The sequence below is a fragment of the Carassius auratus genome, chromosome 13 (assembly GCF_003368295.1).
Source record: "Carassius auratus strain Wakin chromosome 13, ASM336829v1, whole genome shotgun sequence".
NCBI lineage: Eukaryota > Metazoa > Chordata > Actinopteri > Cypriniformes > Cyprinidae > Carassius > Carassius auratus.
Window position 1 is genome coordinate 12,625,780 of NC_039255.1, and position 26,906 is coordinate 12,652,685.

The window sequence follows — 26,906 nt, forward strand, 5'->3', positions numbered from 1 at the left end:
CTGGCAAAAAAAAAAAAAAAATGAGAGAGGATGAGCTGCTGTGACCCTGCTGGAGCCAAATCTGCTATGTCGAAGGAAAACCCCAAATTACAGGCCTCCCCTCTGATGACTTTATGATAAAGAATAGCTTGAGGTGAAAATAGGGAGCTGTTTACGGCCACCCAGGAAAATATAGAGAATGTTACGTGTTAGTACCCTTGCACACACTGCATAGACACTTGGGGGGAAGTGAATCTATGACTGCTTGCACTGGCATGGGCAACTGCGGCGGGCTGACAAGCCTTCTTCAGTGGACCTTTCAGTGCCCTTTATACATCTTTTGAAAAGCTGGCTGAGCGAAAATGAAAAAAATCACTTGATAAATTGTGTCTAAAAATATATATATTGTGTCAGCAACACAATCTGACATGCATATGCAAGTTTACGACTTGACATCAACAATTTTGTCTGAATGAGTCAGTTTCGACGCTGACATCAGAATAAATTCCATTTAAATGCAAACTCTACTTTCAGTCTCACATCAACCACAAACATGGCAGATCACAATACTTTTCTTATGAAATCTTATTCTTATGACACCTAATAATGAAGTCAGATGACTTACGAACAATGTAGAATGCTCAGATATATAAAAAAAATACAGTGAAGACTAATTTTTTTAAAATTTTTATTAAGTTCTAAGATAAAATAAAAATCTAAGTGATAACATATAATATTCAATAATTCTACATGAAATGAAAACACTGTCATAGTAATTGCATTTACTGTTCGGTGTAAACTAAACCATCCGCAGAAATTATGAAATGTCCCCAGGAATAAAGACTTTACTGCCAAAGTCTGGTGGGCTCCAGTGTAAGGAATACACTGCTGTAGATGGTCTCAGCTGATATAATATATTATTGGCATCAGTGCTTCTATTCAGAGTGTCAACTATCACAGGTCAGAAAACAGGTGAGGAAAATTAGATGATTTCATATGGACAATAGACCAGCTCTCTGTAAGAGTTTATTAAGGTTCTTAAGTGCATATAGTATGTACTTCCTGAAATAAAATTCCTGATGATGACTCTGTATTTTAATAATGAGATCATGAGTTATGTGCCTTATATCGCTCTAAGTGCTTTGTCAAGTCCTCGATGCGTAGATCCTTAAGATGCACAAGATGCTCCAATCGGTCTACCTTAATCTGTAAAATCTGTAAAAGTAAAATATTTACTGTATGTGATATGTGATTTTCAACAGCGGTTTTAAGTTTATGGTATAATACATGCAAACCAAGGGCTTTACAGGGGCACAAAATAACAAAATAAAGTTTTCTGTCACAATCATCCTGTAGCATTTCCTTCCATAGAAACTTTGAGGACTATTTGATGCAGATCAGTTAAAATAGTCCAGTTTCTGATTATCTTTTTCTTTGAATTGAAATGCAAACTGTTAAAATGATTAATCTTCAAGCATCTAAATATATTACTGGAACCTTAAAATTGTTTTACTGACCGTCAAGTGACAAATATCACAGCTGCTGAACTCACAGTGACTCATTTGACAACCTTGCAATTTTTTTAACCACATTTGCAAGAGTAACAGGAAACATGTCAGAGAATGTGACCCGCAACCCTTGACCATTTCCAGAAAGAAAAGCACAGGAAGACCAATTTCCTTTTGTGACACAAATGCATCTCTCTCTCACCAGCTGGCATTTTTTGCTAAAGGTTTTAAACACATTCACAATCACATTTTTAAAAAACATCTGCATTTTTAAAAGATCTCATGCAAAAGAAAAAAAAATTGGAATGAATTTATACAAATTTTTAGGCACATTACAGTCACAATTAAACAGAAGAATCAACAGAGCATTTGTTCTGTATTGTGATGTACATCCGAGTGTAACACATTATAAGAAAAAAAAGATGTAGGATGGGGACATGGTACTATTGATTGTTGTTGATGTAGATTAATGCAAGCTTGCAGGAGATTTACTCTAAATGGACTAAATGATTGGAAATATCCGGCATTCATCCATGAGAGAAGGCTGTCGTTTCACAAAAAAGATTTGAGTGTTGATATTTTGTTTTACTACAAAAGAATTGTATTTTTGTATTATTACAAAATAATACAAAATAACATGCATTAAAGAATTGTTCACAATAAGATAAATAACAATGCATTTATAAAACAGAAGATTTAATTACATGCCAATTTTAAAGGTGCAGTGTTTTGAAATTGTAAAAATAATGACTGAATACTGAATGACTGAAATGCAATGCAGAAAACATCAGATAGCAACGGTGCTTACACTTTATGGGAACTCAACCAATAAATTTGTCTCTGCATGTTAAATTGTTAAAGGAAAAAGTATTTTAGCATCAAAACCTTACCTCAACAGTCTCCTGTAAAGCCAAAATGGCTTGCTCCTTTTCCTCCAAGAGCAAACGGACAGCTGGATCCACATTTGGTCCCAAGGCTACAGCAGGACTACACAAGATTTCCAAAAAGTCCATTAAAAATGTATATTTTTTTCCATAGGCCTACATAAAAGACTTCATGAACCTCAGAAAGTTCATTTCACATCACAATTAATCACTCTTTACCTTACATTGCCTATCTTCTTCACAGTGGCTGGATTGGTGTGAGTGGCCTCAATAACTAGAATCAGAAATATCAGAAAGTTGGGCAAACAGAGAAAGGGATAAAGAGATTTAAAAAATATATATTGTAATAATTTTCAAACAAATGGCTTTCACAGACAGGTAAACATGCTAATGTACAAATGTGTCTTAGGCGACAGCGACAGTGCATTCAGGATCCCTCCAGGCTAAGTTTGGGCACTGAGACTTTACCCTCACGATAACCTGAATCAATTTCCTCTAGCTAAGTGGTACTCCCCCATACTTTAAGATGTTTAAGCTCATGAGAATTGCTTAGCCAGGAAGGCTAAACTAATTAGACTCCATTTGAACCCATTAAACACAATAAGGTCAAAAAAGAGCATTGACGGCACCAGACTGTGACTACGGAGCGGGAGTGTTTTATTTGGCTCTGAGCTCTGAATCATCAACACCAGCTGTGCTTCACCTTATAAACATTCCATTAACACATAAAATAACAACTTAAAATTGAACATCACCTATACAGGGAAAATAAAAGTAAAAAGCACAGGACTCCTGTTTCCTTAATAGAAATGCTCTGCACTTCGATAACATGATATATCAGAAACCATCTAGCCTCTCTGGTCTCATAATAGACTCAATAATCTACTGTTTGCTTGTGTTTTCTATGGGTGAAAAGGGCTTTTAGCCAAATTTGAGCCTGTTGGAAGTGATAAGGGCTATCTGGTGAATGAGTTGATGGACGCGAGACCTTTTCTATCACGAAAAGAGGGAGTTGGACCTGAAACCAAATTATGTCACAATTAAGATTTCATGATGGTGAGGTATGGGAAATGGAGAGTAAAGGTATGGGAAATGGAAAGAAATTACCTATCTGGACCCCTTCTATGTAATGTTAAGAGTGCTGAAAATGCAGTGCATTTTTTTTTTTCAAACACAGCTTTTGTAAGTCTATTTTAATATGCATAGAGAAAAACAGTTCAAGCTAAAATTTTAACAGAAGCACACAAAATGGTGGTTGGTGGTAAAGAGGTCTTTTTCAGGAGATACCTTTATGCGCAAACATTGCAAGCAATGTCATAGCCTGATAAAGGCATCAAGGTAAAAAGTCAGCTGCCTTAGCTTTTGGATGAAGCCATTGATTTTTAATGTGCATTTTATTTTTTTGTCCAAACAATGACATTTTGTGCGATCCATTGGGGTTTTGTTCATTGTATGGGCAAAAGCAGTTGAAACATTCTTCAAAATATCTTCATTTGTATCCCGAGAAGAAATAAAATCATATAGCATATAAAGTGAGTAAATGATGACAGGAATGTTGCTTTTGCGTGAACTAACCAGAAGGTGTGACACAAAACCTCAAATGACCATCAAAAGATCATCAAATGACCATCAGAACACACAAAGGAAACTCATCCTCTTTGTACATAAAAGGGCATCCTTTATACTTGCAACACTTAATTTGCTATTTTAGGTTACAGTAATTGAGGCAAGGGCAGTGTTTTCTGAGTACTGTGACAATCAGTCTATCTTTGACCACAGATCTCATGAATACTAAGCTTCCTTAAAATCTAATGGTGTCACATTTCCAAGAATTCAGATACAGCTGATGAGCTGACTAGGCAGTTTAATTATATTACCATTCTTACTAGCATTAACAAGAATCACCACAAATTCATATGAGGAGACAGCCATCACAAATCTAGTTTATATCTTCACCCTTGACAGACAACAGTTGTTCTGCTGTGGGAATTCTGCTACATGGCTACTATCTTCTTCTTCTGATTTCATTTGTGTGGGTAGTTATTGAGGCTAGCACTGTGAATCATTTTGAGTATGTAATAAAAGCTGTTCAAAATTAGATTCATTCATTTCCTTCCTGTGTAAAGATGATGTGTCAATTGTGTTTATGTTTTGTACCAGTAATGATGTAGATCTTTGTCTTTGTGTCTACTGTACATGTCAAAGGCTATGTTTACACTAGTGCATTTTTTGTTTTAAAACACATAACGTTTGCTAAAGTTATGCCTGTTGTTTACACTACTCCGGTGATTTCGACCCTCGAAAACTGAGACTTTCCAAAACGCTGCAGACCCCTTTTTAGTTTTGAAAACTCTGGGGTTGCGTTTCAGTGTAAACGGACTAAAACTGAGAAATGTTGTAGTGGCTGCCAACATTCACTCTGCGTATCATTGATGATCATGTAAATAATAACATCATGCTCATTGTTGCATCTGCATGAATAGTCATGTGACATGAGTTTTTTCAGTTGTGTGGACTGAGATCATTTCTGAAACACAGTGAAAACGCAAGTGTAGACAAGGATCATTTTCATTTTAAAATGACATTTTAAAAAGAAAACACACAAGCTGAAAGAGACAGTTTACCTCCCAAAAACTGTCACAAAAGGAGTGTGTTTTTGGTTGCCAGGGCAAGACAACCCTGCACAGATTACCAAAAGAGAAACAGCATTAAGGGACCAGTGGATGGAGTTTATTTTTACAGAGCATCAACGGAGTTGTGCAAGTGTTTGTGTTTGTTCCCTGCATTACGAAGATGCTTGTTCTACAAACAAGGCCCAGTTTGACGACGGATTTGCGTATCGTTTATTTCTTAAGGATGATGCAATCCCAACGAAAAAGGGTCACGATCGTGTGTTGGAACCGCAGGCGGTGAGTAAAACTGCTTCAAATATCTCTGCCTCCTTGTTAGTGCGTCCCCTCCCATGCCGAAGACCCGGGTTCGAGCGCCGCTCGGAGCGAGTCGTTGCTGCTGCTGCTTTCGTTCAGTTTCAGCCTCTGGATCTGATTCTGGATCATAAATAAACGGCTGAATCTGACTGTTAGCCATGGTTTGTTTTGGATGATGGGTTTTCCCTCCCAGTAATGTCACAGCTTCCACATGCTCTCAACGCAAAAGCCTATTCGCGCTCGTGATTCTTTAGCTCCGCCCACACGTCACGCCTCCAGCCGGTCATGTTTTTCTGGGAAAAATCGGTACAGACTATCTTTCTCTTATGAATATAATAAAACTAAAGACTTTTTGGATTTATGAAGGATGCAGTACTACTCTATATGTACTCAAGATTAACAGGATATTGAGTGAAAACGAGCATTTCACCCCCCCTTTAAAAACCACAATTTCTAGCCTCCACTAACTGTTGTAAACGCATACAAGTAAGAGGCATTCCAGCAGATAACATAGGCGTAGCATACGCTCCAGTGAGAATATCATAGTCTCACGAGAACCAAGTTTTGTTCAAAGCAAAGGAAAACTAGTCTACTTTTGGGTTATATTGAAATCATCCGACATTTTTTCTTTACAAATCCTTATTTTGTACTTCTAATATGTGATCAGTGTTTTGTTTTGCTCTTTTACTGCGCTCACGTGTTCACTTCTCACCAGAGTTTACGCCTACGTCATCACTGGAACACCACTCGCTCAACACTTTTTTTAATATAAATAGGATTGTATTTGTGTGACAGAAGAAAGGAAAGTCATATACTCTTAGGATGGCTTGAGTGTGACTAAATCATGGAGTTATTTTCATTTTTGGGTGAACTATCCCTTTAATAAACCTAGACCCAAAGCCAGAGTCAATGCGTATTCTTCTACAGCAGACCACAGCCCCGTGGGTCTTCACCAGGCTCTCCCCCAGCCGCTACTGGGTCATGGCCTCATTAAAGATGACCTTCATTGCCCTACTGTAGCTTATAAACAATGGGAAGCTAAATCCACATTTCTGTTTTACAGTATTTACCTGATCTGGGTTGTCCATTTATAGTACTGTAATATTCCAAGTCCTATAAAAAAGATTAAGTCAGGGTTAGACTACTGTTCATTTAACCATTGTAAAGAAAGAGGAAGTGGTATGACAAGAAAGATCCTGTAGCTATGCAAATGCAAATACACACACAGACCCACCTGAGTGCCATCTAATTGTTTTCCTGCTTGTTTTTCCTCTATCTTCTCTCTCAGAGAGCAAAGGACTAGTTCGATGCAGCCCGCTGTGCTGACTACAATTTTTTCATCGTCTCCTCGGGTACATGGAAATTCAGCTTAGAGAAAACTTTTCTGAAATTAGAACATGAAGGAGTTGTTTGTTATCCAATTCTAGACAAACATAAAAGACAGGAATCTGAGTTACATAAAAAAAAATGTCCTGGCTCTTCCAATCTTCCAACATAGACAACATCATTTATTTCAATTCAAGAAGTAGTTGCATTTTCTTACTGTTCAATTGTCTCTTTTAACATAATACAACAGTAAACTAAAACATATAAAAACAAACAAAATTACACATACAAAAACCTAATAATAATAACAATAATAACAATAAAATAATAACAATAATAACAAAAGTTTTACAACTTGGGTGAGGGCAAATGTATAGTAAATGTTCCAAATATATGTTGAGGGTGTTAATTATGAGTTCTTAGTCCATGGTAGAGAATATGGAAGAAATCACTCTATAGTTTCCAATTTGTAATAGGGAAGAGTTACAGGGAAGATTACAATGACATTCTTAATTTAAAGAGTAATTTGCTCCATACCTCCACAAAGTCTGGTCATAACGGCCTTACATATTCCACCAACTTGGACCAGAATTTAATGAACATATTTTTCTGAAGACGGAGGGAAAAAGTGATTCTTTCCATAAAATATATATCATTTACTATGTCCATCCACTCTCGTATTTGTGGGGGGTTCAGGAAGCAACCAACACCTTGTTAATGCTTTTTTTACCAGCAGATGTTAAAATGCCAAATAGATATTCATCCTGCCATCTTGCCTTTAAATACACATTTCCTAAAAACATTGTGTAAAAAGTTCAAGGGAATGGTAGTGTTAAGAATGTTTTTGTAATGCTTTATGAAGCTCTGCCCAGAAAGGTTTTATCACTGGGCACTCCCAGAATATGTGCCAGTGACTGGCTTCCTGGATCCCACACTGTCTCCAACATTTGGTGTGTCCCCCTTCAATATGTGCTTTCTGTTTCGGGGTAATAAAAAATCGGACAAGCCACTTCCACCCGAACTCCTGCCATATACAGTACAGACCAAAAGTTTGGACACACCTTCCCATTCAAAGAGTTTTCTTTATTTTCATGACTATGAAAATTGTAGAGTCACACTGAAGGCATCAAGGGCTATTTGACCAAGAAGGAGAGTGATGGGGTGCTGCGCCAGATAACCTGGCCTCCACAGTCACCGGACCTGAACCCAATCGAGATGGTTTGGGGTGAGCTGGACCGCAGAATGAAGGCGAAAGGGCCAACAAGTGTTAAGCACCTATCGGGGAACTCCTTCAAGACTGTTGGAAGACCATTTCAGGTGACTACCTCTTGAAGCTCATCAAGAGAATGCCAAGAGTGTGCAAAGCAGTAATCAAAGCAAAAGGTGGCTACTTTGAAGAACCTACAATATGACATATTTTCAGTTGTTTCACACTTTTTTTGTAATGTATATAATTCAATATATAATTCCACATGTGTTAATTCATAGTTTTGATGCCATCAGTGTGAATCTACAATTTTCATAGTCATGAAAATAAAAAAAAAACTCTTTGAATGAGGTGTGTCCAAACTTTTGGTCTGTACTGTATGAGAATAAGTGCATTTCCAGGGGAATTTACACATCTCAAGCCACTCCTCCTTTGATATTGACAAATTACCTTCTTTTTCCCATTTTTCTCTAATATACTCTGTGGAATTATTTATTTTTGTTCTGAGGCCTTTATAAAATCTAGATATATCACCCTTATTTAAATCGTTCTGGTAGGCACCCATGAATATTCTAAATATTGGGTCATCTAAGTCCGTTTAATTTTTAATATTATGTTTAAAATGATGACGTATTTGGAGGTATCTATAAAAATCTGATTTCTCAAGGCAATGTTCTTTCTTTAAGTTTTCTAAATCTTTTAGGTGTCCCTTTTCTGTAAGGGAATAGAATGTTGTTATTCCCTTTGAGATCCAACACTTGAATCTATGATCCATTCTATTAGGTTTGAATTCAGGATCATAAGCACACCATTGAATTATTTGTGGTTCAGTTTATATTCTTCTCTTATCATATAATTTTTTTTTTTAAACTGGGCTTTAATCCATAGATTTTGCACCTTATCTATAAATCTTCCCAAGTAATTATGTGTTAATAGTGCCTGAATTGGGGGGTCATTTATTATTGAAAGTTCAATATCTTTCCACCTAGCATGATATTTTGTATTACATATGTTAATTAAAGGTTTACTTTGGGCTGAATGAAAATAGTTCCTAAAATGAGACAATGCCATACCACCTTCCTCTGTTGTGAGCTGTAATGTTTTAAATTTAATCCTGGGTTTTTTCCCTTGCCAAATATATCTGGAAATTATCTTATCCAATTCAGAACATTGTTTTGAAGAAATTTCTTGAAATAAATAAAGATAACGCGGAAGGATGTTCATCTTTACAGAATTAATTCTTTGACTAAGGCGGCTCTTTCAATCTTTATAATGGCAGTAAACAGGTGTCGAGATTTTGAAGCCCAATAAAGTGCATCCATCTATCTTAAAAAGCACTCCACACTTAATAGGAAAACTGCTGTCTATTCCCCCTCTAGCTCTACATATGATGCCCAGATATGCTGTCTCGGTAGGCAACTCACTTTTAGAACCAGCCAGTGTTAAAAGTTCAACTGGAGATCCCAGTGTTGTTGCTGAGGTGTCATGTCACATTCCTGCAATCCTCCAGGGAATGTGTCAAGCGGTACTCAGGGGTCTGATAAGCAATGCGGTGTTTGCATTACTCTCTGCGTGGAGAACAAATAAATATACTTGCCTGTTCAGGGTGCTCCAGTTACTCAGCTTCTGTTGCGTGGAATGCGCGGCCGTGTAGTTGTGCAGATCCACCAGTTTAGGGAAGAAATGCTTCACTACTTCTGCGGCCATAACTGCTTATGGAAACCGTTCAAATACTCACTGACAATACTGAACTGAATAAAATACTATATAGCTAATTAAATTGTTATAAGTAAAACAAGCATTCTTATTATATTCCTTTAATCTATTCTAAATATATTTATCTAGTCAAATGCAGGGCAACACTTCTAAAAATGTCAACAAACATCATACATAGTTAATTAGCTAGGTTAGCGGGTTTAATTTGTTTTTTGAAGGAATGAAATACCTCCATCGCTAAAATCTCTAGTAATATTCCGTTTGGGTCTGGAGAGCGGTATCTTGTCTATCCACGCGTAGAGGTCTTGCAAAGCTTCTTCGTTTAACTGTTTAAGCCCGTCCATAATTTTAATCAAGGTTCTGCGTGACTAAAACCCGCAACTAACGTTATCTCGGAGGTACAGGTATTAGTATGGTTGTTTGAATCGTTACTAGGCAACGAAAATACAGGACGCTGTAGAGGTCATGTCGTTACACGTGCGAAGGCGATTTCAAATGTTTGGAAACAAACCAAATAAACCGATTAAAAGAGTAATGTGAAAAACTTTATTATAGTACACAAATAAAAACATTCTCATATTTAAAGAGTAAAATCAGACCAGCTGAGATCATTGCACGTTTGGATTTTAAATATTAGCTGGGCAAAAAACAGCGAATGTTCGCCTTTGTCTGAGTGCAAAAACCACAAGTATCACAAGAGGGAAAAAAACTTATAAATAAGGAAAAATGCGAACGTAAGCAAATCACTAAAGTAAGGACAGATTATGTTTCAGAAAGGGTATATGACACAAGACTTTACCCTCTTGTAATTTCATAGGGTAAATAACAAGGAATTCTACATAAAATAATGAAAAAATAAAGTCCCAATTACAAGATATAAAATTGCAAACACAGAACAGCTGCAGAAACAGGACTGAATGCACCATAATGCACTGGGGAAAAAAATTATATATCAGAGACCCTTAGGCATGTGAAGGAGAAACTCTGTGGACTTGCATAGTGACACAATCTGAACTGACTGTAAACAGTGGCAAATCATTATTTTTAAATTGAAAGAAAAAGAAAGCCAAAATACAATAAAAGAGATTACAAATAAGACGTACCAACAGTGTAAAGCGATTTCGACAGTACACATTTTTCATTCCATTTTACCATTTCCCTAACTTCATTTTATTATTCAGAGAGATTTTACAAAAAACATCAATCTTCATTCAGCTCGTAAACTGAGGCCCATGTTTTGTATACCAAGGTCCTTCTGAAGCTTCCAATGATTCAGAGAAACTCATCTGAAACTCAGATCATCTGGGCCTGACGGGAGGTTTCAGTGCAACTTTCTGGATTACCTACAGTGAACGTAAAAGAGCTTTTAAAATACTGACATTCATTTATACAGCTTGAATAAATAAATAAATCTGCATTAACAATCCAATTTTTCGGATTATTGAAAGTGCTTTTTATAGTTTAAATGTGAACTGCTAAATGCAAAGCAGAAAAACATTACAACACCTGAGGTGGAATGAATGCTGGCTGCATCCCAGTGGGTTTCACAGGAGGCACTGGAGGTGCTTTTGACTCCTATCAGAACAAAACAAAGAGCGGTTAATAGTATTGAACTCTCTTTGTGTCAGTAGGATGGGGAGCTATTTTTTTATTTAATTATTCAAACGTAAATGTTGAAAAATGGACTCTTACAGGTTTATATGCCAGTGGTGGTAATGGTCTTGATGGAGGAAGAGGTTTCGTTCGTGGAGGTAGGGGTTTTACCTGAAACAAAGTTTTAGACATGACCTAATGCTCTTTAGTCTCACTGCATTTTCACATCATCTGTTTTATGTTACATCTGTAAAAAGCTTAAAGTCATTAAAAGTAACCAATATTACTGGATAATCCTTAATTATCCAGTATGTACGCTAGTTAAGAAGTTTTGGGTGGGTACATTTTGTAGTCTCTTATACTTAACATAGGCTTCATTTATTTAATAAAAAATACAGCAAAAAACAGTAATATTATGAATATTATTAAAATGTAAAACAACTTAATGACCCCAAACTTTTGAATGGTAGTTAAAATTGAGACAATCCGGGCCTCACCTGAACAGGATGAATGTTTCTGGAAATACCAGGAGGTAGGATGGAAGGTTTCTCAAACTAATAAGATAGGGACATAAATTTTCATTTTTATTAAAACAATTTTAGCCTAGAATATTTGTAAATAATTACATGCATTTGTAGAGAAGATAAACTACCTGTTCTGTCCTAGTTTGTAGTGCAGTCTTTGGAGGCTGTGCATAATAAGAAATAAGTGATAGAAAGATGATGAATTTCATCCTAAAATTGACTTTTTGTTAGCAAAAATTAAACTGGGCTTTCAAGGCTAAATGAAAGACTTTACCAATGGTGCTTGTCTAGAGGGCATAGCTCTAGAATAGAGAGGTTTGCAGGCCAGAGCAGTGGACGACTCCAGGAAAGTTGGTTGACTTATGCGTGGTTGTGTGCATCTGGGGCTGTTCTTTGCACTTCCTGGTTGGAATGCAGGGTTACACTGGCCTGAGGAAGTGTGGATGTCCTTCAAAGACCTTTTAGAACAGAATGTCCTTCATTAATAGAACAATAATTGAAATTATAACAGAAATTGATAGTTCATGATTGTCATTTGCATAACCGATCCTACCTTTTCTTTCTAAATTCTTTTATTTTGTTCTTGTGACAGACCAGTGCACCAATAATAATGATCAATCCAAGAACGACTACAGACACAGTCACACCAATTATGACAGATTCTTTTCTCACTGTAAAGGCACATGTGACATGGTACAGAATTAGATTTGTTCAGTCAATGATTGAATTTCATGGAGTAGTACAGATATGATAAGGATGTAATTGGTTTACTTTTTTGAAGCTCTGAGAATTTAACATCACAGTAGGGTGGTGCCCATCCTGGATCACAGTGACATTTCCTCTCGTGGTTACACACCTTTAAAATAGAAGTCAGAAATATGATTACATGTGTTTATGCTTTTATATGATCTGTCTCTAAGGCAAATTCAAAATGGATCTGAATGACTAAATGGAAATATTGAATGACTTTTACAGCATCACAGAATGACAAACACTGCATGCAATAATGCTTTTTTTAATAAAAAAAATAGAAACATAAAAGAAATGGGAAAATAGAAATAAAAAAATAAATCACACACCCCACGATTGTTGCATTTATCAGAGCAGTTCTCAGAGCCGTATATGCTAATGTTTTGACAAAGGTTGTTGTAACACACCTGTTGATTGAAAAAAAAATCAAATAATAATAATAACATATATATAAATATATATATACTAACTAATTAACGGTTTCATACACATTGTATTTTGTGCAAGGAAATATACATTCATTATTCACTTGCCTTATTAATGCCACATTTGGTGCCTGCTGGAACCATCCCTAAGTCATCTGTGGGTGAGGTATCTACAGCCTTATAGCAGGTTCTTGACTGAATAGTTACAAAAGATTTTCTATTGGTTATGGGATATTCATTCCCACCATAACAGAATATTTTCCCACACATCATGTGCCTGTAGGATTCAGAATAATGTTGTGCCATTAGAAAATAATGTACAAAATAATACTATTTTTAGTCTTCAGCCATCAAAGAAAAGTTAAGTTAACACTTACTCAACACTCTTGGAGGTTCTGTCAATAACATTATATTGAAAGCAACTGTCAACATCCACTTCAGCATCTAAACATGTAAAAGATTGATTTTATATAAAATTATATATTATATAATATAAAATATTCATATATATATATATATATATATATATATATATATATATATATATATATATATATATATATATATATATATATATATATATATATATATATATATAGTTATAATTTTCCTCAATTTCTATATGAAACTTTATTTTACAAAAAAAATTAATAATAATAATTGAACAAAAAAAAACTGTAAGGCTTTGTGCTAAATTGTAAAAACATCAAAGAGCATCCAAAGAAATGGCTCAGTGAGAATAGTACCTGATCCCCACAACATCTTGCAGTGTTCCTTATGTGTTGGACATTGTCCATTATAACAGTAGCCCTGATTATAATTGCAAGGAAGTCCATTCATCTTATATTCATCTTCCGGACAGAAGGCTGACACTCCTGTACAGTACTCGTCCAAATCACAGTCATGAGCACTCTTTCTGCACAGGCTATTGGGCTGTTTCAGCTACAAGGGAGGATTAACAAAACAAATTAAGACAATAATCTACTTTTACATGTATTTACAGTCCAATAACAACTTTAATATGGTCTTCCTGTGGAGCTTGGTGGGAAGCTTTGTGGATACCTGGCAATTGTGGCAGCACTCTCCATGTGCACAATGGGCACCTTCTGTAAGTCGACAGGTGGTGGCATTGCAGCAGGGATTGTTACATTCCTAAAATAAAAATAAAAAATTATTGTGGTAAAAAAACAAACAAAAAAAAACATTTTTTTTTTCCAGAATACACTAGCATTAAAAAGTTTGGGGGAAGTATTCTGGCATGCAACCAATGTTTTGTTTTTGAAAAACTATAATTAGGATCAGTAAGATTTTTTTTTAAAGAAACTGATTGTTTTTTTCAGCAAGGAAACATTAAATTGATCAAAAGTGAAGAAACAATAAAGACATAACTTTCTATTCATCAAAGAATACTGAAAAACTTATCACATTTTCCAAAAAAAAAAAAAAAAATTTGATTGATTGATAATAATAAGAATTTTTTTTAGCAGTAAATCAGTATAGTAGAATGATTTCTCAAGGATCATTGAGAAACTATGAAAATTCATCTTTGCCATCAAAGGAATAAATTACATTTTATAACATAATAAAATAGCAAACTTATTTTAAATTGTAATTATGGTTATTTTAAATTGAAATATTTCGCAACAAATTATAATAATATTTCAGTATAGTATTGTTTTTATTGTATTCTTACAGACCCCAAAACTTTTAACGATAGTGGATAAATAGTCAAATACACAGGTCTATTCTCAGGTCTATTCATATATTAACTGACAAACCAAAATTGTGTTAATTTTATAAAACAACATGTCACACCTCAACAGTTCCACAGTCACACTCCTCGTCTTTTTCAACAAAAGCGTTTCCACAAACTGGGCCTCCATATATTTCACCATCAATTGGCATGTCTAGTAAACAGCTGGTGTCATATCTCTGCAAAAACGCTTTTAAGGATGATTGACTGCAAGTACTGAAGGAATCAGGGTAAACATACCTGTTGGAAAATATTTTTTTTTAAATTATGGTCTGTGAAAACAGTAAACCACAAAAAAACATTTCATAGCTGCCTATCTCTTGTGCCATTACATAAATGCATTCAAATCAAAAGTATTTTCAATTAGCCTCACCCAATGGTGTCGGACATAACACAGCCCTTGTCAGAGGAGCATCCACAGTTTGGATTATCATGTGACATACCCAGATTATGTCCCATTTCATGGGCAATGGTAGAAGCCAGTGCAATGGGATTTTTATTATGGTCCTTTGTAAAGAAGAAAACATCTTATGTCATTAACATTATGCACCACATCCAAAGCTTTCTTTCAAACATTCGGAAAGTACTATGCCGTTTCTTAATCTGTTCATTTACATATATAAACATATGCTCATAATTATACCTCATTCACAGCACCAGAGGATGGAGAGCACATAGCATACATTGTGGCCAACCCAACTGTAGATCCTTCAAAATCTACAGCACTGATTAAAAAGAGAGAGAGAATTTAAGGCATTAAAAATTTTTTTGTTGTTCAGTACTATTTAAAAAAATAAAAATAAACGTTTTAAAGCTTTCAGTAATACACTTTTTAAAGGGAAGTGTTTAGTTTGAGTTAAAATGTGGCATTCAAAGCACAGAAACTAATTAAGATGAGCAGTCAGTGACTCACGTGATAAAATGGGCATTGTCATGTTTCTTCCTCTTGAGCAGGCTATCCTGACGCCATTGTAAAAATCGTTCCAGAGTGAGATTTGGCATACTGTGGACATCAATCAAGTCTCTTTGAGACCAAACCTCGAGTCCAACCAACCTGACACGTATGTTTAATGGCCGGTAAAGCTGAACATGAGCAAAATAATATCTATAAACATTATTTTGAAAATCATATTGTAATCACCATGCATAACCTGTTAATTATTTAAGACCAGTTGAAAGTTGTATGATACCTTGTCCACGTGATTTGCAACCAACATCATTCTTTCTTGAATCTTTTTAAAACTTCCAAACTTGTTGTACTGAAGAAAAACGTGTAGATATATTTTAACAGTATAAACACAACACATCAGGATAAGATATTTTTTCCATTAAACCAAATTCATACATACCTCCGTATGATCAACAACCAAAACCATCTCAACAATCCGCTGTCCGTCTCTGGGGGCCTTGTTTTTCTGAAGATTATAAATTGAAGTAAAGATATTGTCATAAAGCTGTTAATGGTAAACACATCATAAAGAGGCTTTTGAGGTAAAAATTAAACATGCTGCATAATAATGAAATAGGTAGAAAGTAGAAATGTTGGAAACCAACTCTAAATATATGGTTAAATATATGACACTAAATATATGTCTCATATAATAAGCTTCAATTCAACAAGAGATTAAGAGATGTTACTTGCTTTAATATGTCATTAATTCACTGCAATGATTCTGCAGTATGGACATTGCTTTGACATAGTCACCTCAAACTACTTTTCACTGTAATATATCTCCTGTAAAGCTGCTTTGAAACAATATGTATTCTAAAAAGGACTATACAAATAAACATGAACTGAAATGAATCATTAGAATATCATTACCATATTTGTGCCTTTATACAGCCCACTAGACTTTGGAGCAAGGTTATAGACTGTGTCATTGATGTATCCAAAGGCCCCTTGCTTGGTCCTTAAATGCTCTTGCTTATAAATAGCATGGTCACCATCCAAAGACTCTTCTAGGGGCTCAATCAAGTAAACTTGATTTTTGACCCTCAGAAACCCTCTGAAGGATGAAGAAGATACAATATTTAAAAGATGGAGAAGTGGAGGAGGGAAAAGTGGAGGAAATATTTGCGGGCCATTTAGTAAACATTGGACACTATCCAAATAAACTTATTAAAGGCACAATCTAAAAACTAATTGAACTGAAATATATTTTAACTGTACACAAAGCAGACTCAGTGTGTATGTATATATATTCATTTAACATTCAATCATGCCTGTAAAATGTTCTTACTCCATTCCAGAGCAAAGTCCAACACTGACTGAAGAGTCTTCAAAATCATGGACGTGTCCCTGATAGTAGCAATGATCCTGAATTCAAGAATGGAATGTGCACAGTTAACTAGTATTATATTCATTCACATTCATAGAAATAAGCTATTTTACTGTTTAAACATACAATACTGTCTGAAGACTTTGTCTCTGAAATCCCATCCTCTGTATAATGTGAGAGGGTGTAATCTTTTCCTAAAAGCTCCCTGTTGAATAAATTTTTTTTGGGCTTGGTATGAATACAAGGCCTCCACATATTGTTTAGACTTTAAAACTTTAAAACTTAATTGTTATGCATTTCTATATAGTCACATTCTCACCTATTTTTGTGCAAAGAAATTGTGAAGTTCCTCCCATCTACAGCCAAATCATATTCAAGTTGTTCAGGATATGTCTAAACGGGTGAAAGCAAGCACGCATGAATAAAAAGTCAAATGCAGCATCCCAAAAGATTACAATAATGTTTCGATTAACAAAACTAAACTGGACCTTCAGAGAAGGGGCGCTCCTCTTCGCTCGCTCGTTCAGTGCCTGAGGTCGGAGTCGGATCACATCATAGCGCATCACATGAGGCAAAGCTGGACTCGCTGCCTCAAGACTCTCTAAAGCAACAGTGAATAAACAAATCAGTATGTGTAATCAGTAAATTAAAATCACATCACCCACTGTGACATGATTCGCGTTGTAAAATGATTCTCATAATTCTTGGCGCTCACCCCATGTATAAACAAACGAAAGCAGTGAAATAAATAATCCAGTGTAACGCATGGTTCACTCGCTCCGGGACTCGTGGGCTTCTGTGGGAACTCGGCTACTTGAAAGTAAAGCTCCGCCTCGGTTATCCGGTATATTAGCATGAAGAGACCACGACCTCCTCATCCGGTAACAGCAACAAACCAGTCACTAACTGAGTCACATACATCAGTAAATGTGTCAGGATTTTTTCGAGACACAAAAAATAAATAAACCTTTTGTATTGTATTTTTATAAGCGAGTTTTCTAGGCTATATACATCACAGAATGGTAGCTTGTAGTTTTTGTATCTTTTCAACTTTTCAACTGTAACCGAAGTGAATATGCTTGTGTAATTCTGTTCAAATTAATGCCTCAAAACCTCACAGAATCCACTGCTAGTAAGATAAGATGGGGAGAGATACACCCCTAAGTAGAATGTGCATTTACTTTTAAACTAACATATTAAGAAAGTTTAGCCTCTACAGGATGATGAGGCTGTGATATTAAGGGACATTGTAAGGGTGTCTTAGAACAAAATGTAAAATTATTCATAGAGGCCCACAACCAGGGTAAGATGTCACCTTGCGTGGGGCAAGAAACCTGTGCTAAACCTTCGCAGAATGTATAAATTACTTTTGATATAATTCCATTTTATTTTATAGATAGATAACTTTTTAAGTGACATTAATATGAAAATGCTAAATTAACTATTCTATTTAAATGGTGTTTTGACAATTTAGTTAAATAGTTAAATAACCAATAACAGAAACAATAAAAAAAAGAGTAAAAGAGATCATCTGAAGGCTAAATTTATTCTATGACTTGCATCTGAATATATATATATATATATATATATATATATATATATATATATATATATATATATATATATATATATATATATATATATAAAAGATATATATTAAAAAATCTAATTTTAATTGAGCATGCCATATGGTGCATATCTTAACCCTATTTTTGTGCCACTTTCCAAACACAAATTATGTCATCTCCTGGAAGATGATGTCATTGAGGAACTAGGTTTTGTTCGTTATTACAAAACGGATATTACAAAAAAATAAAAAAATAAATATTAATAATAATATAATTTGAGGACACAGAAAAAAAATACATGAAAAGATTACCATTTAAAACAACATATACCAGATAAAATGCAGGCTTGTTTTAATATTTTGATTAGAAAAAAAAGGAAACTAAAAGAATCACTTGGAATATCAGTTATTAATGATGCATTAATATCGCCAAAGACACGAAGCACTAATAATGAAACAATAAAAAAAAAAACAGTTGTTCACTTGATTGTGATTATCGCGTAAGAGAATATCATTTCAAATGTTAGTTTGTTGTCAGTAATATTTTAACCAGTATATCAATATATTAATATTAATGTGTGACAAGATGGTTGGATGGATGAAAAGCATAACTGGAATAATGACTCTGCTGACATCCTGTGGTTATATTCTGCAGGTGCAGTTTTGACAGTTTTGCTTTTAGTTTCTTAGACTTTTTTCTTCTTATTTACAGTGTAGCCACTGTCTTTTAGACTTATATAAAAGGCCATAAAACAAACATCTTTTTCATTAGATTATACTTTGTTTTGTACCAAAACTAAATAACACGTTTCTAATGCAATCGTGCTCCCTGCGTTCCCTCATCTGGCTTTAGTTTGAGGGCTTTTGTTTTGACACGGAATCGCAAACGGGTTATACATGGAGCATGTTGATAATGCTGCAGCCTGGATTAAAACTATTGAGGTCAACCACCACAAGTTATTGCCGAAAAGATACCGGTAATTGAAAATAGGGAATCCGAGTGGCATTATTTACAACAAATTGTTTTGGATTCAGATTAGATTTTAGTATTATTATTGAGTAATGTCACTGTAGGTCAAGTGCTGGAGAACCTAGACCAAATTTACTGATGACCTCACTTGGATGAGTGGTGAAAACATTTTGAGCAACATCCTCTTAATGTGCCTCTAATTTCTCAACCCTCTTCCCAGTATCTCTGAGGTCATGTCACACTGTTGGATGCAGGCAGTTATTTGACATGTTGGAAGGGTATGAATACAGCTACAATTCATTACATCTAAATGTGTGTTCCAACTGCAAGCGCTCATTTCCATTAAACCGACTGCTGAAGATGCACATCTTGGAGTGGCATGACTCCCTTTTCCAGATCATGGCGGAGAAACAATGCATGGTAATTAGTAATTGTAATAGATGTTATAGGAGTGTAGTGAGTAAAATTGGACATGTTGCTGTTACTGGTTGTAAGAGGTTGTGTGATCACTTTCAGTGGTATTTGTAGGACTATATGCATACTAGATTTAGTTTTATTTTACACAGTTTAATTAAGTTGTTAAGAATTGCAGTGTCAGTCCAGGCAGTCTGTCATGAATTATTTGGGTATTTGCTTGCCATATAGGAATAGCAGCTATAAAAACTATTGAACGATAGAACAAAAACAGTTTTTCATAGTGCATGCTAACCACTTATACATCTGATGTTTTTATATTACTTTCTCAGTGGAAATACTGCATAAACTATATTATACATTTGCACAAAAGTGTATACATCAAATTAAATGAGAGCAAAGATCTTTTTTTATGTAGCGAAATGCTGCCACCTACTGGTTTCAACGGAAAGTTGCGTCAAATGCAGTGCGTGTTTTGTAGTAGCTTGAAACATTGAAACACTGAATTTAATGGCATATAAATACCTGAAACAAAAAATTTATGAATATACATTTCCTCCTCCAAAAATACTCTGTTTAAACAAGCAAATATTTTTTTCAGCTTTGTTAATTTCTATATATTTATTTATTTATTTGTTTTTTGCTGATTGTGTCTTGTTAATATTGATTTTCAGTATGAGTTTTTTGTGTAAGGATGTGGACTGAGATTCAAAACAAGCAAAGAGAGGAAAGATCATCTTATCAGAACACATGGCTATCCTGCAGATTTCAGATCTGACAAAGCCAAAATGAGCAGAAGGTTTGATAGTCATTTTGATTATAGAATTTCTACTTTTTCTTTCATTATCTAGTAATTTCAATATTTCAGCTAAACAGCATTATATAATTACCTTTATTGCTATTTGATCACTAAAGTTTTTTTTTTTTAAATCATAATCTTATGCAAATCAATAGAAAACAAGTAAAAAAAAACTCAACAGAAGGATGCACATACAGGAGGTCTCTGAAACAACAACCATTCAACAAGAAAGTGAGTCAATGGACTTCTCCTTGACCCCAGAGTCAGAAAGCACAAAGACTGTAGAAACCGAAGCAATGCAGGCAGCTAATCTAAAGACACAATATTCATGTGGGTGGATTCATGGTCATAGATAGATTCATATAAATGCTTGATTAAGTTTCATATCTGATGACTCAATGATCAGAACTATGTGTTGATTATTATCTTTCCTCCAGAGTTACATCATCCATTTGCTTTGGTCAAGGCTCAGTCAGAGGAAGGAAGAAGTAGGCCAAAGTTTTTATCGAATGCAAACAATTTATGACGTTAAACATTTGTCTCAGCAGAGCAGGATTTTTGTAATAAATGTATAAAACTTATGATAGCAATCTTTAAAAAGATGTATTCTATATGGTTGAGATTAATAATCAGATGTAAAACTGTTCACTTGGTTGTGGCGAGAAGTTTGAAAGTCTAATGTCAAGTAAAATATATTAAAATATATTCAATATTTAACTCTTTAAATATGTATTACATGTTCCAATAAATGTAAGCTTTTCGATATCTAAAGTGACTTTCAACTAATGCCACAAACATCTCGCTGGATGTTTCATACACAAATCCATGTAATGATGGCGTGTGAAACTCACGCAAGAACTAATAGTACAAAAAAAAAAAAAACGAAGACGCGTTGCAACTGTTTTCTTCAGTCGGTTTCACGGAAATTTGAATTTTATAACACTAATTAGGCTACCGTGGTTACCTGAAGGGCTAATACCTGGAATGTACTTCAGGATCATGTATTTTTATTTTGGTATTGAATGTTCAACGTAAAAACGTCTAACCTTTTTATATTAATTATGTTTTATTTTGATTCTTATTGTAATATTTTTATTTCTTAATAGTTTATTTATAATTACTAGCATCTTCGCGTTTCTAGGAAATTATTGTTACCTTTCAGCGCTATTAGCCTTAAACCTGCAATATAATCAGTCTATGAAAGAATTTAATAGCTATATGCTAGCCTATGGAACAGTTGTTAAAAATCTCATAAGCGAGTTGCATAGCGCATTGATTTTTATTTTTCTTCACATTTTGGTTCAAGTAAGATATCAAATAAGCCTAGAAAAAAAGTCTAGAGGATTATTTAATTAAAACTTTGTATTTTTGAATTTATAAATAACGACATTGTACACGTCAGTCTCCATGAGATTTATTTTTTTATGAAAAGTTTATTTTTCTAATTTGTATATACATATAAAATATACAATAATTTACAGAAGATAAATGTAAACACAGTGCATAAATATCAGCAATCCAATTTGTAATTTATTCAAAAAAGGGAATGCAAAATCTGTAATATAGGCCCTGTATTTACAATAATACAAATCTAGACATTAATCTTTCAAACTAACATACATGTAGGTAGTCTACTGAAGGGATTATGGCTAAACAGGCGAAAAATCAATAAACGGGCCAAAAAAATCCTCCGGATCCAACAGCATGTAAAACTTGCGGAAGGAAAAGTTTAGTAAAAGTAGCCTATGGTATAATGGACGATGCTGGTTGTCTCTGCATCTAGATCCTCTTCAGTAAAGACTAACAGAATAAATCACGTGTTTCAACATAAACCGGGTAACCTGTCAAATTAATAATAATTAAAAGACGTAGAGGTAGCCTATAGCGGACATATTGGCTGTGTAGGCTACATTTAGCAAATCATATTTATCTTTGTGATATGCTACAAATATTTGGTTTGCGTGAAAATACACTTAGCCTATTCATTTTAAAAAGGCTCACACTTCGCCTACTATCCATTTAAGCCTGAATTTGGCTATTGGAAAGTAGCAATGTCATAAGACATAGTTGAACTGAAATCTTTTTTTTTTTTTTTTACTGTAAAAATTCTGCTGGCATTCGCAACAAGCTCTTCAAGTTAGAAAACCCTTAGTAATAATTATACGGTAATTTCTTGAATCCAACAGCTTTGTTGGAACTGGCGCAGAAGTATCCATGTCAGGGCACATGAGGTGTTTCTCGCACATCACGCGCATCAGCAAATAATGCTGATCTAGACACCTGCCAGTTTGGCTGTGCCCTCAGTAGAAATAATCTCTTGGAAATTAATTTTCTTGGACATTAAGACAATTAGCCACAAAGCGGGTTATGTATAGCCTGCTACTTATAAAGCCTTCAATATTCAGGGAAGATTCATTGCACTTTTAAAGCCAATTTGGGGACTCTCACATTATGTATAAACTGTGTAGATCACAAGAATAATTTATTTTAAATTGGAGTAGAGTTCTTTAAAGAAAGTTTATTTTCTATGACTTCACTCGTCCTGTGACTGACAGAACCGCAGCAGCCGCTACAGACGGTGACTCCTGATTAAGACAAATAATACATTCCGTAGGTTACTGGCCCTCCGAAAAGTCCTGGGACTGGTAACGCAGGTCTAGGAAAGGAACTGGACGGTCCGTAGAGGGGTGGAGATCCAACGTGTGTCCCGAATGGGAACGGAAAGGCGAACGCAGGTAATAATGGCTTGGTTGCAAGTTTCAGTTTCTCAAGCTCGGCCTCTTGTAGTCTTTTTGCCTTCGCTCGTCTGTTTTGAAACCAGATTTTAACTTGAGTCTCGGTGAGGTTGAGTGAATTGGAAAATTCCGCTCTCTCTGCAATAGAAAGATACTGTTTTTGACGAAATTTTCTCTCCAAAGCGAGCAGCTGCGAGGTGGTGAACGGGGTCCGCGGTTTTCGGTTGTTCTTGTGCTTTCTGAGGGGACATGGAGGTGGACTTGAGTGCCCTGCGAACAAATAATTCAATTAAACGTTATCATAAGGAATTATGTTATAGTTATATTACATTAATAATTATATTACATTCCATTGACAGTTCCCTTTTTCTGCCGAAGCTACACGTTTATTTTCAGCTTTATGAGGATATATTAGGATGTGGAAAATCACTTAATCTTAACATTTCTACATACAGAAACGGAAATATAGGCTAGATAGCCTGTTTTTCATTCAGAATTTATTTCTGTTTGATTTAAATCAGATTGATCCACTAAACTGACTTAATTCAACTGGTATACATTTTTCTTTGCAGAAGTGTCCCACTGGTCAATTATTCCACTCTTAGATAACATTAAGCTCTTCCTCAACACATAGGCTAAATTCTTTAAATTTTTATACAAAAATTAAATTTTAAATCCAAATGAGCTTGATTAAATATATTCTTCATGTTAATCGATTCCCAGGGTATTTATTAGTGATTTTTGCATGTTTAGTAATTGTCAAGCATCATCATGCCACATTATTGACAGGTTTCCCTGCTGAGCCACTCACTTGGTGGAGAAGTGTACGAGGGAGTCTGAAACCATCCGGACTGTGCCTTGTCATCCAGTTCTTCCATGTCTCCGCTCTTGCAGTCGGATATGTTGGAGACGCTCTCCACTGGGATCTTTCGATCTGCGTAAAGAGCCATGGGCGAGAGCCTCAGCCGCTCATCTCCGCCGGATGTCGGAGATTTAATACCAGATTCAGATGACGTGTATAAAGTCCGCGTGCTTGTTCTGTCTGATATTAAAGATTCCACACTGAACGGAAGACACAGCGCCTTGCCTTTACATCCTTTGACAGTCGCTTTATCGTTGCTTTGAGCCTCCTCTTTGTCCACACTTTTGCGTTCCTGTTGTTTTCCTTCTAGTGAGAGTGGCCCTTGAAATGAATTCATCATGGACGATAGAGGGGCCATACAATAAGATCATGTGAGTCGTCCTGAATTGTACTCGTCCACTAGTGCCTTTCCCGTCTGCCGTCGCGCGATCGCGGCGCTTGCCTCGCTCTCCTCGAGGAGCGCACTCGCAGCTATAAACTTCCAAAAGTTCTCTTTTTCCCTGCCGCCCTCCAATCGGCTTGACATTTCACCCACATGACTTTCCGCGTGCTAGTCCTGATTGGTCAAGCCAGTTTCTTTGAGACGTCACAATGATTTTGAAAGAAATGTTGCACGGTTAATCATACTTGTCTTGCCGAGGTGGTTTATTGATTGCTCTGGGGGCTCCAGTCTTGGAGGCATGGAGCCATTTGAGAAGTTTTGTTGCAATTAACCAGAGGGGATGTCTGTATAGCGGGCCTCCTTTTTACTCATTAACTGAACTCTTATTGAAAACATACAGCGAAACAAACCACTTCCTTGGCCTCTTCGTCCACGATTTCTGCAAGCTTTCTTTATAAAAATGCTGTAAAGTGGAGATAGTGGAAAACGTTTTTATAATGCATGTGGGATATAATTTTGAGGGGTTTTATTGAATGCGTGCCTATAGCCTAGTAAAATTAAGACTAGTGATAATAGTCTTTTTTTCGAGATAAAATGTTTTATTGCATTTTAAGTCGATTTTTAAATATATAAATTATATTTATTTATATATTATATTATTTATATAAGTATTTATATATAAATTGCTTAATGTCTGCTTTGACTTAAAAACAGATCCCTGTGTTCGATGGAAAAAACAACAGCTTTTATTCCGTAAAACTGTCACCCGAAAAAATGATGTGACTGAATTGACGATGATTTTGTCACGCTGCATTACAGCAATTTAAAGCTTGTCTTGGCCCTTTAAGACTGCAGAAAGCCTCTATTGAGGCGCAACTGGCAACCCCTCACCGAAAGTCAAAGCATTTCATAACGCAGACAAGCCCTGTTTTGGAAGGCGCCAGTCTCGGCAAGATCAAAAAGGAAGCTACCTCAGGGAGAATATGCAACAGTTAACTCCACTTAACCAATTGTCCTAGAAGAGTTTAATGTCAAGGCAATAGCTAGAGGGCAATCAGTTCCCACAGACAGCGCGCAACACTCAGTTAACTGTTGCCTCACTACATGTCTCCTTTGGAGCTTTGAAGCTTGATCATTTTTATTATTAGAGCATGTTTGTTTTGCGGATTTTTGTGAAAATATAAAAGTGGAAATAAGGCAGCAGACCATTAAACCATTAAAGTTTCTACCCTACTTTTAAAATGGATTTAGGCCTTTGTGCCATCAAGATAAATGAACTAAAATGAATCAGCATTTTAAGCATTATAAATTTTGTTTTAATATTTAAGCAATTGTTAAGCACACAGTTTTAAAATCATACTATAAAATACGTTCAGGTTTTTAATTTATAAAACTGGAATGTTTGGTTTTAATAACTATAGCGAAACCAAGTAGAATTGAAATATTCAGCTATAGCTGTGACATTAAAAAAAAAGAAAGAAAAAGGTTAGTAGCCCAAACCAGTATTGGTCAAAACTGCTGTTTGGCAGTGATTCTGATTCAAACCAGTGATACAGTGTCATGTTTGATATTTTAAAATTAGACTGGTGCAGTCTATTAAATAGGATTTTTAAGTAATATTTGTCAGACAGTTTGTTAAGAATAAAGCCAAATGCCTTTTTTTATTTGTTAATAGGTCTTGTAAAATATTTGTTGTTTTGGACTTCCTGTGTCATACATGTCTTTCAATCCAACAGCATCAGCGGACTGCTTTTTCTGCTGATCCACAGTGCCTGCTCTCAGTAAGGTGGTTTTTCAGCGAAATCCTTGGTGAATGTAATTGCTAGGCCCATGTAACCTCCTCCCATGAGAATACCACTCCAAGTGTTCTTCAAAACCAATGCACATATTGAAACATTTACTAAGGAAGTGGTTCTCTGATTTATTACAACGCAAAATACTGTAAGTAGTATGTCTATGGGCTACTCATTACCCCAGAATGGCAGAAGCTAACATGGTTAAGATGTGAAAGATACCAAACAACTTTTCTATTTATATAAACGTGTACATTTAAGACTATTATACCCTTGGACTCTGTACTGACATATAACTAGAATATTTTCATATCTGATATGGAGATTCTCAAAATCAAGTGATTTTAAAAGCCGTTTTACAATTATTGCCCCTTTAAAGTGAGATTTTTTGTTGTTGTTGTATGCAAAATGATTAATTAAAGAGCACATATTTGGCTTACTGCTGAATTAATTTAGTAGAGTTGACATGTTCTTGGCATTTACGTGGCATTAATGTGAGACATGATATATTTA

At 35.2% G+C, this 26,906-nt stretch overlaps 2 protein-coding genes and 2 pseudogenes across 2 annotated transcripts; 1 reads left to right on the forward strand and 3 right to left on the reverse strand.

Moving 5' to 3' along the window:
- Window positions 1-728: 728 nt before the first annotated feature.
- LOC113112712 (sperm flagellar protein 1-like) lies at window positions 729-9,939 on the reverse strand (annotated as a pseudogene).
- A 131-nt stretch (window positions 9,940-10,070) lies between these two features.
- LOC113112713 (disintegrin and metalloproteinase domain-containing protein 8-like) lies at window positions 10,071-17,745 on the reverse strand. The gene is made up of 25 exons (XM_026278496.1): window positions 17,587-17,745; window positions 17,360-17,472; window positions 17,191-17,264; window positions 16,998-17,076; window positions 16,833-16,909; window positions 16,415-16,598; window positions 15,942-16,007; window positions 15,783-15,851; window positions 15,506-15,675; window positions 15,236-15,317; window positions 14,966-15,099; window positions 14,655-14,832; window positions 13,902-13,991; window positions 13,586-13,781; window positions 13,217-13,283; window positions 12,948-13,116; window positions 12,744-12,821; window positions 12,436-12,520; window positions 12,218-12,335; window positions 11,939-12,122; window positions 11,793-11,828; window positions 11,638-11,694; window positions 11,240-11,311; window positions 11,054-11,122; window positions 10,071-10,890 (listed from the first exon to the last, which is right to left on the reverse strand). The coding sequence occupies exons 1-25, from the start codon at window positions 17,636-17,638 to the stop codon at window positions 10,846-10,848; spliced, it is 2,544 nt and encodes an 847-aa protein (XP_026134281.1). The 5' UTR covers window positions 17,639-17,745; the 3' UTR covers window positions 10,071-10,845.
- Window positions 17,746-18,552: 807 nt separating this feature from the next.
- On the forward strand, window positions 18,553-21,113 carry LOC113113252 (zinc finger protein 511-like; annotated as a pseudogene).
- Window positions 21,114-22,019: 906 nt separating this feature from the next.
- Window positions 22,020-24,720, reverse strand: LOC113112715 (homeobox protein MSH-C). Its single transcript, XM_026278497.1, has 2 exons — window positions 24,168-24,720; window positions 22,020-23,626 (listed from the first exon to the last, which is right to left on the reverse strand). Exons 1-2 carry the CDS (start codon window positions 24,574-24,576, stop codon window positions 23,211-23,213), a joined length of 825 nt encoding a protein of 274 aa, XP_026134282.1. The 5' UTR covers window positions 24,577-24,720; the 3' UTR covers window positions 22,020-23,210.
- Between the last annotated feature and the right edge of the window lie 2,186 nt (window positions 24,721-26,906).